Genomic DNA, 16,546 nt, shown 5'->3' on the forward strand with positions numbered 1-16,546 from the left:
ACTCACAAAATGAAAGACATGCAAGAGAACCCCTTAATTGGCAAAGGCAGTAGTATCAAAACCAACACAGTCTTACAGACAGCCTTCATGTAGAATACTTGGGACATTTCAAAATTAGAGCAGAGAGGATGACAGAAGACACAGATGTGGAAGAACTTGCATTTGGAAATAAATTAAAATTTTTTCCTTAGGAATATGTTATAGTAATACTCAAAAATGGAAAGAGTAGAACTGGTAGACGCTTTTTCTTGTTGTCAGCAATAAGGCAAAGGATTGCTTACTGCTTTCAGATTCATTCCCATGTTGCTCTTCATACAGATAATTTCAGAAGCAAAATTTCAAAGCATTAAAAGATTATTATATTTATTTCAGTAGTGTCTATAAAGATAAATACCGCATTATTTCCTCCTCTTCCAATTTTGTTTTCCTATTTTGTTTAAAGATAAATACCACATTATTTCTTCCTCTTCCTATTTTGTCCCTAGAAATCTCTAGTTCTTTCAGTTTTTCAACTATTTCACCTTCTGTTTGCTTGGTAAGTTTAATGATAGAGGTTTTCAGTCTTAAAGCCCTACTTTTGACTAGAGCAGCACTGAGTAAAGCAGTAAGTGTACCTCAACATACGTAACATTCTGTGTGTCACTGATGAGATTCAAACTTTGGAGAGTTTTCTTCTGTATCTTCTGTTCATCGAGTGAAGCTGATGTTTGTGGAGATTCTGACTGGTAGTGTCTGGTTTGTATTTTCTGACCTAAGGGTTGCCTCATTTTTCATTGCAATCAGATTGTTTTATCAATGGTATCTGAGCCAAGACTACCTTTTGGCACTGAATGCTACTATATCGTGATGCTCTGTCAATAGTCTTTTTCACAGACATCATGCTCTTTCTTGATCACCTCTTGAGAAAAAAGGAATAGCTTTTGCCTTTATCTCAGTGACTGCCTCAGCAGGGGCCTATCTCTGGGCAGGTTTGTCCTTCTTTCAGACGTATAAAAATACGTGAGAAGTGAGCATGCAAAAATTCTGGACTTCAAAAGCTTTTAAAGATCACAGTAGACTTTCTTGTTAGGGTAAAGTGTGCTTTGACCTTTTGCCAGTTAATAAGATCTTTCAGGAAATCTTAATTTCTGTAGGCAGTGATACAAACTGGGTGGGACTTGGTGGCTGCATGTGGTAACTGTCTCCTATGGTCAGTTTTGTGGTACAGAGATGTAATTGCTGTGCCAGGGGGAACACATTTAATCTTATCTCAGGTGACATTAATAGTCTGTCTCTAGGATGTCTCTGTTCTTAGTATCTTAGAGCTGCTGCTGCTAGAGCACCTTCATGCCTTCTTGGCAGTCTGTGCTGTGGATAATAGTCCTTTGATCTTTAACAACCTAAGAACCTTGGATACCTTGGTCCTAGGAAGGAAGGTTAGGAGGAAATGGTGTTGGTATGGAAGATTGCTTGATGTCACCCACAGTGTAAAGTTATATATGGACAAGAAAAACATGTTTCTTATCTATAACTATTGTTCCCTGACACATAATCTCTGTGTGTTCAGGACTTGTTCTGCATTTGTTCATTGGGGTGCCTGAAGGAGTCCTAAAGTCTTTCTCAGCCTCTGAAATCCTAAGAGGGGAAAGGGCTGGCTTTTCAGGGCTTCATACAAAGCGTCCAGATGTCACAGTCCTGTAAACAATCCCCTTTAGATATTAGTTAAGAAAAAATTACCTGGTATTCAGTACTTAAATGGATATATTTGCAATGAGAGTAAAAAAATCCCCATATAGGTAACACAAGAGTAACAGTTACAAATTAGAAGTACTTTTAATTTTTAAACTGATAAAGACTAAAGATATTTGCAAGATCCATTTATATGGAAACAGAGTTCTTTTTATGTAAATGAATTATGGACAAGATCTGAAGATGCATACTTCAGCAAGTAAGGTAAATCTGTATCCCATAATGACCAAATACATTTTGAATTTGTCACCCTAATGCGTATCAGTCTAAAATGAATTTATTTGCCTCTGAAAATATCTGATCTTTTCATTCATCAAAAAGAGGTAACTGATCTAGATGGCTCATAGGTTTAGCAACCTTGTGTTAATTCTTAAGTTTTATATTGTTAAATTGTATCATGAAATGTGTTCGGGGAACTTACAATCAAGTATGTACTTAAAATCAATTTAATCAAAGATTGCGCATTAGCTCCTTGTCATGTGATGATGGTATTTTAATTGATAGAGGACTTAATATTAATTTTAGTGCCTTAGATGCAATTCTCTGTATCTTTCTGTTTGAATTTCTTTGAAATCTAATTTCAACTTTACATGTGGTGTTTTTAATGTTTAACATTAACATGTCAGCATCCTGAAGATAAATAAGGTGGGCTTAAGAGTACCTATCAGTAATTAGCTCAATAATAATGTTGTCACTTGATGAAACCTACATAGCAGTTCTTCCATTTGTCATGGTCAAGTGTTGTAGTTGTTCTTAGTCTCTATTAATTCCTTTAGTTTTGTTCAGGACTTTAACATGGTTAATCTTTACTGAAAACTTGAATACGAAGATGCTAGATCCTTTTATACATTGTAATAGTAAAACTAGAGAGGCATTGGAGAGCAGAAGTACTTTGTTTTTCGGAAGTGTCTTTAAATGGTTGGGCAACCCAATGGCTTTAACATTGAAAAATTAGTGAGCTTTGCAGTCCTGAATAAGGAACGTACACTTTGGTTTCAACATTCAGTTGTATATGAAATGGGAAATACTACTTTAAAAATCCAGAAAAAATTAGTTAAATTATGGTGCTCACCAGCAGAATCTAAGTAAGTTTTAGAAAGATATCTAATTTATTAGACAAACTGCTAATAGATGGAAAAGGCAGACAAGCTTTTGAGCATATGTTTTCTTCTGCAGCAAGCATCAGGATAGGTGCAATGTGATGACAATTGTGTTATATTCGTGTTTACTGAGGTAATTCGAAGGGAAGAGGTTCTCTCTAGTGTATGAAGAGATGCTTGGGAGGAACGAGATACTAAAGCTGTGAAGCAAGTAAGGATTACTTGCAGAACTCTGTGTCCTGCAAGAAGAAGGACATGGGGTATTCCATAATAACTACCTCATGATAATATTTGGTGGAGTTACAGCTTTTGACTCTTAAACTTTGCATTTGAAGGTGTTTTGTAGGACACCCTTGAAAGTCAGAAGGGGGAGTTAGAGGAATGGGTTTCTTGTGAGAAATGTGGGAAATCTGCATTTGATTACTCAATGTTTCTGGCCATTTTCCCTTTTCTAGTGTATGTTAATCCTAGTAAATAATACTTGCTTGGGTTTGCCCACAGTTTCATGAAGCCTGTTAAGTTCTGCCATGTGCAACTCTAAAACTCATGGATTTTTGATAGTAAAAAGATAACTTTTAATCAGAAGATGTTAATAATTCATTTTCAAGATCTTAATAAAAATGGGTAACTCTTCTTGCAGGGAAAGTTTGATAAAGTCCGTTTTGTTTGATTTGAAGATCAGGTTTGTGTCTTGAGTGTTTTGGTGCTAGGTATGCATGTACATGGAGATAGTAGATGCTTAATACCATTTGTTCAAGTGTTTTAAGGCTAACTGGCTTCTGCTACTTGAAATTTCATTTATATCCATGCACTCTCTCAAATCAGTTTGAAGTTCCTATTTGAGAGATTTGCAAGTGAGGGTGGTGGTAATTTATAAAAGCACTTAATATTGCATAATAGTGATACAAACATCAGTTTGAAATGAGCGGGAATAGACATTGGGGAAAAATAAAGCATAAACCTCCCAAAAATATATCCTAGTATCTCTGCAAGGCCAAACCTTACATTTCACTGTCACTGCTCACTTGTACTGGAGTCAGTATATGGTTAAATCATTAGTTTGTCTTTCAGGTGTGTTGGGGGGCATTGCTTTGTTTGCTTATGGGTTTTGCCTTAGATAATGACTTTTGGTGGTTTTTGTGTGTTTTGTATCATTTCAAGGTCGTTTGTATGCAATGCAAACAGGGATGAAGATTGATAGTAAAACCCCAGAATGCCGTAAATTTTTATCCAAACTTATGGATCAGCTGGAAGCTGTAAGTAGAATTTATTGCTTTCCTCAAAAATGATCATGATATTAATTTAATTTTTATTTAAACTTCTGTAAATACTGTCTCTTCTCTGCAGCTATTCTGCATGCAGGCATACTGTATGAACCTCGCTTGTATGTAAGAAATTGCAGAAGGATTGGAAGGAGATAAAGCTGTATGTGCATGCGCATGAGTGAAATTTTTCCATAAGATTTCATGTAGACAGTACAAATTACAATGCTTTATTTGTACATATTCTCATGACAAATCATAATTCATTATGAAGTTAATGCAGGTGTTCTAGAAGACTTTTTTAATTGATTTGCCTTTGATTCCTTGAAGTCTTAAGAGTTACTTTCAGTGCTGTAGGGCTTAATAGCCTAGTCCTTGGATGCTTTTGAAATCTTTAACCTAAACTGTTGTATCTAGGGAGCTTTTTAAAATATTCATTAAAAGATGGAGATACTTCTGGTTGTATCCTGTATTGGAGATTTTATTTTTTTAATTTTTGTAAGCACAGTCTAATCTGTGTGGGTAAGGGTCTATGCCATGCTCTTCTGAATGGACCTGATACTGTTAAAAACCTTAAATAAAACAAGAGTTAAACAAAGAAAGGTGAGGTTGTTGTACAGATGGTCAGCTTATGTTCCAGGAACTGTTTATGTTCCTACCCCTGTAGTTTTCAGTATTCTCAAGGGAAGAAGTTTGTTGATTTTAAGTTCTAAGTGCTCATTTGGAAGCAGAAAGTAATGTTGAAAAATGAAGCAGCAGTTCTTTTTTTTATTCAGTAGTGGTGATTCCATCCAAAATCTAGCAATGCCTCAAGAGTTTGTGTGCAAGTAGTACAACAGCCTTCAGTTTTGAAAGATGGATGACATATCCATGGAAGTATTCAAGGCCAAGTTGGATAGGTCCTGAGCAACCTCATATGGTGAATGGCATCCCTGCCCGCAGCAGGAGAGTTGGAACTGGATGACCCTTAAGGTCCTTTCCAATCCAAACCATTCTGTGATTCTTCAGGAAAAGATGAAACATGAACCATTTGTCTTTTTTTTTCCGTAACATTTACTTCTTCCTTTTTTTATCTTTTATTTTTTGCAATGGAAAATTCAGTGTACAGTGACTTCTTGGTGTGTTATTTCATTGGATTTTGACATCATTGATGGGTCGGGTTTATGTTCAAAGGGAGAGAGATGGCAGGAGAGGTGAGATTAAAACTCAGTAAGATTTTGCTCTTCATTTCCTAATAATTGTTGGAATTTTCTGGATTACTTGTGGTACTGACGCACTTAATGTGCAGCATTCAGTTACCCTTTCTGTTTCAAAATTGAAAAGACTAAAAAAGCAGCAAAAATCGATAGTTTCACCTTTTGGTTACTGGTAAGATTGTCTGTATGACAACTGACACACAAGTATTGAAGATTCTTCTATCTGAGTGGTGGAAGGACGGAGAGAGCACTCCTAATCAAGTCTAATAGAGCAGTTTTGGGGCTAGGAAGTTTGGATTTATGGAAAAGTTGGGCTCCTGCTCTTATTTAGTAGCTGCCGTTTCCAGTCTGCCCATAACCACCAGGGGGCGCAGAGGGGTGCGGTTCAATTCTTTGTAAAATTAAACCTAAATGCCTTGATTTTTAGGTTGAAATTTTGTATCAGTGTTTAAAACACCAGTACTGCTGTATTGAATCACAGATTGTGAATAATTTCAAACGTAAACGTCTTGGTTAGCTTTAACACTTTTAGAAATGCAACAGTGTTAGTCGTGTGTTTGAAATTATTGAACATCAGTTCAAGTATAGGAATCGGTTATTTTCTGAGTGTGAGGTACACAGGTTGGGGAAATATGTGTGTACACCAACAGCTTTCTTCCTGAGTTAACTTCATTGTTTGAGTGTTTCATTTGAACTTACGAATTTTGGTACTTCTACAAGAAAATTACACTTCGTAAAACACATACTTCTTGAAAACTACATAGAGTAGTTAAATGAAAGCCTTTAAATTTAAAATTCTATTTGGAAAACTTATATTTAACTACTGAAATCAAGTAACTTTTCTGGTAATGTTCTATGTCTTAGAAAGTTGGCAGCAGTCTAAAAAACATGGAAATGCTGCCTGCATGATTAAATTTTCTTCGCACGCACAGTGAAAAATAACTACCATTCAGAGATTGTTTTTAAATCTTTTGGCAAAATAAAGGCTGCAGGTTAGTATCATGCAGTGTTCCTGGTTTTGTTCTCTAAGGATAACCTGAGATTTCCTTATGTGCAAACAGTAAGCCTATTCAGAAGCTGTAAATCCACCTGTTGTAACTGTTAGAGGGCTGTTTGCTTTACTGATATTTATTAGGAAACCTGAGGATTCTTGTACTCTAACATCTTTGAAAAGAGGTCTTTGAATTGAAATACACTGCTTACACTGGAAATTCCAGTAAATCCATAGGTCACTAGATCGGTCAAGGTAGGGCTCAGATACTTTGAAACATGTAATGGACTGCAGTGAAATAACCTTACAAGAGGGAAGATACATGATCACTCTGATCTACAGCACCTTTGTAAAGCATGCATTACTTTACCAGTTGAACTGTGTTGAATCTTGACACAGGCTTCAGAATGCCTGGTCTTTCAGATACTAAGGGGAAAAATATCTGTTGCTATTCCTTCACAGTATTATAGTTGTGTTTATTTTTAACTTTGGGGGGAGGGGAGTGGTTTTTATAAGCATTTTGTGACTGAAGCTTCAGAGCTACTTATTCGTAATATTTCTCTCTTTAAAATAATGTGCTTTCTCTTTCACATGCTGCTTTTAGCCTTTGTTATGTTGGAAGCTGTAAAACAGAGCATAAGTTGTTTCTTTTTGAATTGTACTTGACTTTGTTTAAATCCACAGGTTCTTTTGTGTTTGGAGAATTGCTATGCTCTAATAAAGTGATTAATGTATTTTTCCAACATTTTTCAGATGAAAAAGCAATTTGGTGATAATGAAGCAATTACTCAGGAAATTGTTGGTTCTGCTCATGTGGAGAATTATGCCTTGAAAATGTTTTTGTATGCAGACAATGAAGACAGAGCTGGGCAATTTCATAAGTAGGTGAAAATCTTTGGGTTTCTTATCTGAATTAAGATACTGGTCAGGGAATGTGAATATCCAAATGCTCTTTAATTTGACTGGAAACAAGAATTGGGCTTTAATACATTGTTTTCTCTTCTGGAAAACTCCATTTGTTACAACTTTTAGGTCTCTAACTTCACACATTAACTGGTATCCTTCCCCTTATATTCCTTACGGGTTTGGTCACCTACTGGCAAACCTTCTAAAATCGCAGGCTAATATTGTGCTTTATTTACATCAAGTGTGTTACAGTTTCTGTTGATTAGTGATAGTAAAATAGCTGTGATGATCCATTATGTAGTTTGGTTTACAGCAATTACTACAGCATGTTCCTGTATTTTTCTAACCTGATACAGGATTTCGGATGTTCTACACAGAATATTCTGAACTAGAAACTAAGTGCAGAACACATAACCAGTTCTAAAAGATACTAAACATTTTCTGCACAGTAGTTAGGAGACAATCAATATATTGCTAGATTTAAACGTTATGAAACAGCTTCTGTAACATCAGATTAAAAGGAAAAAAATAGCAACATTTGGCTTGAAGTAAGCCGGTATGATCTGAGATGACAACTCCTAAAATGTGGTTCTGAAAGACTGACATTACCAACTTAGCAAAATGTTTTCTTTTTTGCAGAAACATGATAAAATCCTTTTATACTGCAAGTCTCCTGATAGATGTTCTAACGGTATTTGGGGAGCTCTCTGAAGAGGTAAGTGTCAGGTATATATGAGTGTATTATCTGACTGCTTTTCCAAGCACTGGCGTTGCTTTTATAATCCGTGAATGTGAATATCAAAGAGCATAGGTTCTAATAGTGTAGCCAAATACGTGTTAGTAAGCCATAAAGAATCATGCTAAGTATTTCAAGTCATATGTGAAATACTAGACATCTCTTACAAGATGTTTCATGACAAGTATCAGTTAGAAATTCAAAGTTCGATTATTACTGTGGGACGCATAGCGTTGTGTTGAGTAAGTGGGAATGCTTATAGGGGAAAAATGATGCAAGGTTCCTGACTTCTCCCATCTTCACGTTTTTCCACGTCCTGCTTGACATTCACAGACTTGACATCCTGTATGTAAATCCCCAGTCTGATAAGTATGCCTAACATCCAGTCATACTTGCTCAGGTGTTGTGGCTACTTTTATTTGTAAATATTGGAAAGAAGGTAAAAGAATGGTCTTGATAGTGGTGTACTTCTTGAGTACTATAGGATGTAAGTGTAGATACTAAAGATAGGTCTTATCCAAGCGAAATGCTTGGTGAAGAGTTCTTGCAAGATTCTTCCATTTTCTGTAGTCTGAGACTATACCAATCTAAAATTTTCACCTTATCAAGAGGCACAAGTAAGTTTGCTTTTGATGTGTTCTCTTAAAACTGACTGCTCTGCACCCTGACATCCTTTACTGGATCCAGTTATAACACTTCCTAGAGCCAGAAAGTGAATGCACATTTGCACATTGAATTGGACTGAAAAAAAACTAATCTTAGTGTGTAGGAATCCAGTGCACAGGACAGTGCACTGATCCATTGACTCCTCAGAGTACCTGAAGCAATCCTGCTTTGAAGGTGGAAGAAATTGTTACAAATGTCAGTGCACAATGCTAGCAGTGATGTGTTTTCTACTGTGTGTTGGCATTTTTTACTGTTGATGCTGAAAGGACAGAAGTGCTTTGTAATTGGAAAGAAGCAGAATTCTCACTGTGTTTAATTGCTGAAGATGGTAAAAGAGAGCATACAAGAGATACAGAAAAGATTTGCTCTTCTGTATAGCATCATTACATTTCAACAGTTTCCTTATCCATTCTCAAGGGATGATGGGACAACTATGACTTGACTGTCTTAGACTTTTGCAGAAGTTTTTGTTTGCCTGAAATACACTCAGCCTAATACCTGGTTATATAGTATGACATCTGTATTCAGACTACCTGCCTATTTTTTCAATAGATAATTGAAATTGCCTTCATATGTATGGACTATCAACTATTAAAAGGCTTTTAAATCAACAGGAGAAGGCATAGAAAGCAGATATTTGAAACTTAGAATCAGAAAATTGATATTGAGCTTAGTATATATGTTTTTAAATGGCAAGTGATTGATTTTTGGTAGTAGGAATGGATTGTGTCACAGATGAGGAGTGGATGTTCTATATCTCCATATTAGAGCTAGGCAAAAGGATTTTCTGGAAGATGTGTTTTACAAGACACAGCTTAGATCAGCTCAGTAGGAAGCTCTGCGGTAGCAGCGTTCTTTTCATTTACCTCAGTAGTAGCATTCATTCAATAGGTCGGCCTTCTAAAAGGGACAGCAGTGATGTTAAAAATAAACCAAAACCAACAGCATTTCACTTCAGTTCTGGAATGATAAGCTTTGCAGTTGGGATGCAGGACAGACATCAAACAGTTTGTTCACTTCTCCTCTTTCCATCCAGCATCTTGGGTGTGAGGGTTGGGGGTGCTTGGCCCATCCTTAAATATGCTCTCCCCGGGGCATCACCAGATGGTGGAGGGTCTCAGCTATGTCCTGAGGTGGATCCACTGGAGCTGTTTTTATCCAGCATGGGGCAGCCCTGGCCTCTCCTGACAGACGCCATTCCTGCCATGCTGAGTTGCCAGCACCTGGGATGGACACCTGATACAACAGTGTCCTCACACTTTATCAGTAAATAATCGCCATATTAGAGCAGAGAGGAGATGAACAGGCTCTTAAATATTGCATAATAATCTTCTCTAAAAGTACCGTACTCTGGATGTGTGTTTTCTGCATTTTGTGGCTTCTGCTGTGATTGTTAAAAATTAAGGAATTTAATCTGTAACGCTGACCAGAAATGATATTGAAACAAAGTTTAACAGAAAGCCATGTTTTCCAATTGCCCTTTTCCTTTCTGAGCTGGAGTGAATGCATTTTAATAATTCTGTCATCAGAATAGGCTTTTTTTCTGGAGAACATCTTATTTTCAAAAATGAAGACCATATCTTTCTCCTTGGGTGTCTGACCATCCTGGGTGATACAATGTATTAAATATGAGCAAGGGAGCTTGCTGGAGATACCCTTTGCATTTTGTCTCTCAACCCTGTTCTAGATGACAGTGCAATAGGCTTCATGAAGTACAGTATTGAGTTTCACTTCATTAATTCTCAGAAACTTTGGATTTAATTTCCAAATTAATTTTTAATTTTTTAATTCAAAATTTAATTTTTAAAATTTTGGTGTTGATGTGAAGCATGCTATCATAACATGCATTGTTCATTTGGGCAAATTATTCTGCTCATCCGTCCACATTTCTCATCTGTTTATATTCAGCCTTGTTCCTTGATTTATATTACCTCATAACTGTCAGAACTGGTTGTTTCCCATACAACTTTTGACAAAGTAGTTGATTTGCATAATCAGTTTAAGATTTCATGCAACAATTGAGAACTCTTCCTGGATTAAACAAATACTGTTGTAACAGTCCAAGGAGATATAAACTGGTCAATTTTCATTTCATGTTTTGACATGTTAAAAGTTGTACCTAGGAACAGTAAAGTATATTCTAAAAAACAAAATGGAAAATCTCAATGTCACAGAACATGAAAAACAAATCACATTAATCTGCAATTACATCAGCCTTTCTGTATTCATGCTTTTAAATATATTTTTCAATTTTAAAACAATATAATTAGAAAAGATTTCATATTTCTGATCAGCAGCAGTAGCATTTTAAGTTTCAAGTATTTAAAATAAATAATCATTTAAGTTTGTGGAGATAGGAAGCTTTCTTCATTATTTCACGTTAGTAATTACTACACAGTGCTATGCCTTTCATAGTAGATGGTCTTGGTAAAATTTATTTCCTTTTCCTGGCATTTCCTGCACTAATTGAAGATCTCCACATTTTCCTTTCATGCTGAGATCTTGTTAGAGATGTTATTTTAATTATTTTTTTAAATTCACCTATTAATTTTACACGTTGTGTATCTTTAAAAGGGTGTCAAATGACAGCAGAGAAAATGGAAAATATGCTTATATTTCTCTTTTGAATGCATTAATTCACAGAAGTGAGTGGTTAAAATGGCTGGCCTTTTCCCTCCCCCAGAATGCCCAGCACAGGAAGTACGCCAGGTGGAAGGCAGCATACATTCATAACTGCTTAAAGAATGGAGAAACTCCTCAACCTGGCCCCATTGGACTGGAAGGAGAGAGCTTTGGTACGTATTTCCCTTTTCTTTTTAAGAGAGCAGAGGGCTGTGCTAAGGTGAAGTGGTGGTATGCATAGTTCTTCAGGGAGCACTCCTTAGGAAGCACAGCTTCCCCAGTTGATGTTCTGATGCCTTAAATCCATTCACAATGGGCTGCCTTCTACTACTTCTTTTCAGCTTCTCCTGCTGTTATTTTTATTGGACCTTACTGTGTGATTGACTTATTTAATAAAACTTCTTTTTCTTTGTAGTGGAGATTATTATTTTCAATACAGCTACTCTCTAAGAGGTCATTGTCAGCTTTGGGCCAGCACCATGCATTTCTTTAACCACAGTCCTTCTGTTAAATCTGTTCTGTAAAGTTATGATCCTTTTGCCAGTTTATCCTGTCTCAGAAGTTAAGTAGGAGTTGAAAATGGACTGATCATAAGTGAATTTCAACTTCAAAGCAAAGATCTGCTTGTGCGACAACCCCTTTCTCCCTGTATAATAATGTGGGTTTTAAAACAGGTTTATGGCCTACTCAGTACATACTGAGTTGGATTTTCTGCCTCTTTCTCACTCATCCTCCTTTTCCTTGTGTTTTCAGTTGTTCCTTCTGGCTACCTGAGCTCCCTGTACAGGATTCCTTGAGGTTCCCACTTTATCTAACAGTTAAGGAGGTGATTTCTAAGGACATCCACTTAACCTAACTGAATGTATATCAGAACAAGTTGTTTTGCTTTTGATAGTGATCAGTTTCATTGGTTTTGGTAGTGACCAGTTTCTTTGCTTTTCTCCTCAATGCAGATTGTATACAAATTTTAAAGGTTGATCTCTTATGAAATAGGATGTCATTGAAATGGATATTTTCACTATGCAAATTAAAACAGACTAATTCTGCACAATGACAACCTCTGTGTATCATTCTTCACATACCTTAATGGAACAACTAAGAACATCAAATAATTTGTTATTTTTCTTCTGAGCTGGCATGTGAGACTTTGTGGGCTGTCAGTTAAGTTGATGCTAATTTATCTCTTAAGCTTGAATTTAGTAATACAAATTTCTCCAAATAAAAAGGGTCAATAAACAAATCTACAGTGCAAGAGGGAAAAATCTAGCTTGTAGAGCGTGGCTTGTATCTAACCTGTAGAGCCACCTTATTGAGGTGGCTACATAAAGGTTTGTGAACATATGTATTAATATAGATAATTAATATATTTATACATGCACACACATATGAATTATACATGTATATACACATAAAAGTAATTATTTGTTTGTTTACATTCATTTGTGTTTGGGGTCTATACTTGAGTCTTCAGTGCATTTTGAAGTCTGAACTTGTAATTTGCTTGTCGTAAGTTACGAGTAGGCTTGTAATTTTCTACACATTAGTTTTGTTTTAAACATATCAAAACATTAGGAAACTAGTTTCTCTTCTGGTTCTCAATCTTTTCATCATGCAACCTCATATTTTGATTCTTCTCCACATTGTAATTTATATGTCCTAGACAGTGTTGCATTAAAAAAAAAGTATATATTTTTTTTTTTAAGGAGAATGTGTACTGAACATCTATTGCAGCTTATTATTATCTTTGTAGTGTCTAAAAGCCTGGGTGCCAAATATAATTTATTTGCAGTGTCCTGGATAAAATACTGTTAATGTATTAATACTCCAGAAACACTGTAACATAAAGAAATTCAAATACTTGTGAACAAATACCGAGTATGATAGTTTTATTTCCAAGCTACTTGTTTATTCTTGTTACTATGTTTTCCTAACCTAAAGACACCCTACTTAAACACTTCAACGCTGGAATGGGTATCTTACCCCCTGAAATATGCTTCAGTCTATGCACAGCTGTATTTGAAGTGAAGTATTGGCAAACTAATTTCTTCTTCAACATACAACCTTTGCCAAGGCAGTTTTCTTAATTGTCCATGCAGCTGTAGCAAGAGATACTTGGAATGCAACTCCAACTGCAAACATCACCGCATCTTTGTCAAATTACACCAGTTTATGATTTAATGGAGACTGCAACATGTGAGAGAAAAATCTCTTGTTACATTGAGTGTAATGAATAGCTCAGTTAAATATTTTCGGCCTTAGATGAGTACTCTTTAGTAGTCTGGCTCATAGTGTGGTAAAGCTGACCTGATTACATGAAGTGAATTATGAATTTTAAACAACTACAAAAATAGAATTTCTAAGTAAACATTACAAAGCTTTTGCTAAAAATCCATATGTGCAACCTGTAGAAGCTAGTTATTTCTCAAAAGCAACAAATAGGCTCTTTTTTGATTTTATTAATGTGGAGAGGTAACTAACTTGCTCTAGGCTACAAAAGAAACTGTTGCAGGAAGGAAAACAGAATTCAGGCTTTCCTCAAATCCTTGGTATTCCTTGCAGTTCATTACAGGTGGTAATGGGAATTGGTGAAGACTCTTGCTTTCATTACCAGGTTATGTCTACATGCAACATAAAAGGGATACAAATGCTGAGGGAATCAGAATTTTAACATCCTTTTTGATAGAGTGCCTGCAAGATCTGTAATTTGCCAATATGTTGTTTGTTTGTTTTGTTGTTGACTTGTATTTCATGTAGAGAAATTATTTCTCACACTCCTATTTTCTGGGAAGTGAAATGAAAAATACGTGTTGATGTTTATTTTTGACAGTTAGCTCCATAGTGTAGGTGTCCATAGTGTTTCACAGAACAAGACAAAAATTTGATGCAAATTAATATTCATGAGAAGAATCAGTAAAAAAGTGTTTCAATTCTTGCTTTGTGCATCATAAGAAGAAAAGCAGTATTGTTTAAATGTATGACTGGACCTTCCCCATTCCTTTCTGCTTGCTCATTTTCTTCCTCCCCTAGCATGTGGAAAAAGTCTGTTTAAACAGAGTGAAACTAGGTCTCTGTAGCTTGACAAATTACCATTTTTTTCCGAAGTGTTATTTTTTTTGTGATTCTTGAAAACCATACTGTGACTCTTGGAGATGTTTTTACAGTAACATAGGCATGCTTTATGCAGTTCTGCTGTTGGATTTATGGATGCTTCTGTCAGGATGCCACCATGGAAACCTTAAAATGACATGCTTAATTTATCAATGCAGTTGGAATACAAGTCCTAGAGTACACATGAAGGTTACTTAGCATTAGCCCTAGGTCATCCAACAAGATCTTACACTGATGGAAAAAAGATGGAAATAATGAAAAAGTTCCTAAATGGTCATGATATAGCCACAGTAAATACATTATATTGCAATGAAAGTGATTACATTTATAATATGTAGGCTACATTTCTATTACAGAATTCAGAAAACCTTAATAGTTCCATCTAGTAAAAAGAATAGTGTGGGAAGCTGATGGGTTTTTGAGTTCATTTCTCAATGTTGTGGAAAAAAATACTTGTTTGGTTTGTTTTTTAAAAGCAGTGTTCAAATAGAACCTTACATTTTGAATCTTTTAGCAACATCTCAAGCAAAAGAGAAACAATGCAGCAGAATGAAAAAAAGAAAAAAAATAAATTGATAGATTATAATTCTCTGAACTCAATAAAAATAGGAGTCCACAGAACTGGAGGAGTCTGGAGTCCTTAAAAATAAAAATGTTGCTAATTTTATATTTAGTGCACTGATCTGCTGTAGTTGTCATGATTAGTGCTTACTTACACTAGAAAAGGGAATGCCATTAAGCCTTGAGAATCCTCTGTTTATATATAAGTATCTTTGGATGGTTGGTTATGGGCCTGGGATGATTATTTCACAAAGCCTTGCCTTCAGTAAATAAATAATTTTCAAAAACACAAACAAGTGGTCTGGGTATACTGTAGCTCTGCAGAAAATTTAAAGAGCTCATGGATTTGTTATGCTGGGATTCAAACACAAAGGCTGATGAGGTTCCAAGACAAGAAACTCAGCTGGAGCTGAAATGAAATGTTAAACAATTGTGTCACTGTTCCACGGCCTAGTATTTCAGCATCTCGGAGCAAATCGTAGGGAACTTTGAATTCTAGGTTATTACTGCTGCATGAGAAAATAATTTTCTGATTTTTTAGCATTCATTCCCTGGGAATGATTTTTTTTTTTCAGTTATATTATGGATGTTCTAATTACAGAATTTAAAACCGCTGTTGACTTAAAAGGATTTCAGGCTGCTAAAAGTGAACATATATCTGGCACTACTGTTAAAAACTACCCACAAATACTGAAAGTGGGTATCTTCAAATGTTTCTGATACTTTAGTCTTTGATAAAGAGTATTTTAAGTATTTGCTTTCCAGAAAGAATAATTACAATGCTTTTATGATATTTGGGCACTTTAAAGACCTAAGAAGACTTAATTTAAACAAAACTACTTTTATGTTTAATACAGTTTTAACATTGGCCGATTGCATAATGAGCAAATCAAACAGTTGAGCTTAATCTTTTTGTACAAATAGCTGATTAAAAAGTAGATTGCCCTTCTGTGAATTTCCCTCTTTCGAGCACTGTCATTACAGGTGGTCACCACTTCTAACGCTTTTTTTGATTGTTTTTAACACTGCAAGACTTTAACCCTTTGAGTTCATGTCTTCCGTGGCCAGCGTTGCCCACAGCATTGCACTGTTACAGCAGTGAGTAGAGACCCCGAACTATGCAGTGCGGAAGTTGGAAACTGAAACTGGGAATGGCTTGGAGAGAAGATGGGAGCAGTGCAAGAGAGACATAAATATGGGGCAAGGGGTTGCAGATATGGGATATGTCAGTGCAGAGAAGGAAATCAGAATTGCCTTGAGAACCAGGTAAGGGCAACAGGAAGCTGAAAGGGGAAGAATAAAGGAATACATGCATTAACAGGTTAAATGTGGGCATGAATTTGCAGGTAATTCTCATAGCTGAGATACTAAGCACAGTGGAAGCATGTTTTCTCTCACTGCCTCATTCTCAAAAATGGCTTAGTAATTTTTACAACAGCTTTCCCAAAATCCTAGCTTCAAGCAGACACCCAGCTTGGAAAATTCAACTTTATGGCTAGAAATTGACCAAGCTATAAATAATTGGTAACAGTGTTACAAGTAATATTCAGCAGCCTCACCTTCAGACAGCATGATGAGTCTTGTGCATAACTATTTTGTTCGTTTTATGTATAGCAAACCTCTGTGGTTTTGATAATTTTTTTCTGAAACTGTTTAATTTTTTTTTTTCA

General features: G+C 35.8%; 1 protein-coding gene across 2 annotated transcripts in view; it reads left to right on the forward strand.

Annotated features, from left to right (window-relative positions):
- The window catches only part of VTA1 (vesicle trafficking 1), a 38,041-nt gene that overhangs the window by 9,111 nt on the left and 12,384 nt on the right, over positions 1-16,546 (forward strand). For both annotated transcript variants that reach the window (XM_069010529.1, XM_069010530.1), the window contains exons 2-5: positions 3,990-4,084; positions 7,031-7,158; positions 7,823-7,898; positions 11,269-11,380. In XM_069010529.1, the coding sequence (XP_068866630.1) occupies positions 3,990-4,084; positions 7,031-7,158; positions 7,823-7,898; positions 11,269-11,380 (411 nt within the window). The remainder of the gene's footprint in view (positions 1-3,989; positions 4,085-7,030; positions 7,159-7,822; positions 7,899-11,268; positions 11,381-16,546) is intronic.

Source organism: Aphelocoma coerulescens, chromosome 3 (genome assembly GCF_041296385.1).
Source record: "Aphelocoma coerulescens isolate FSJ_1873_10779 chromosome 3, UR_Acoe_1.0, whole genome shotgun sequence".
Classification (NCBI taxonomy): Eukaryota; Metazoa; Chordata; class Aves; order Passeriformes; family Corvidae; genus Aphelocoma; species Aphelocoma coerulescens.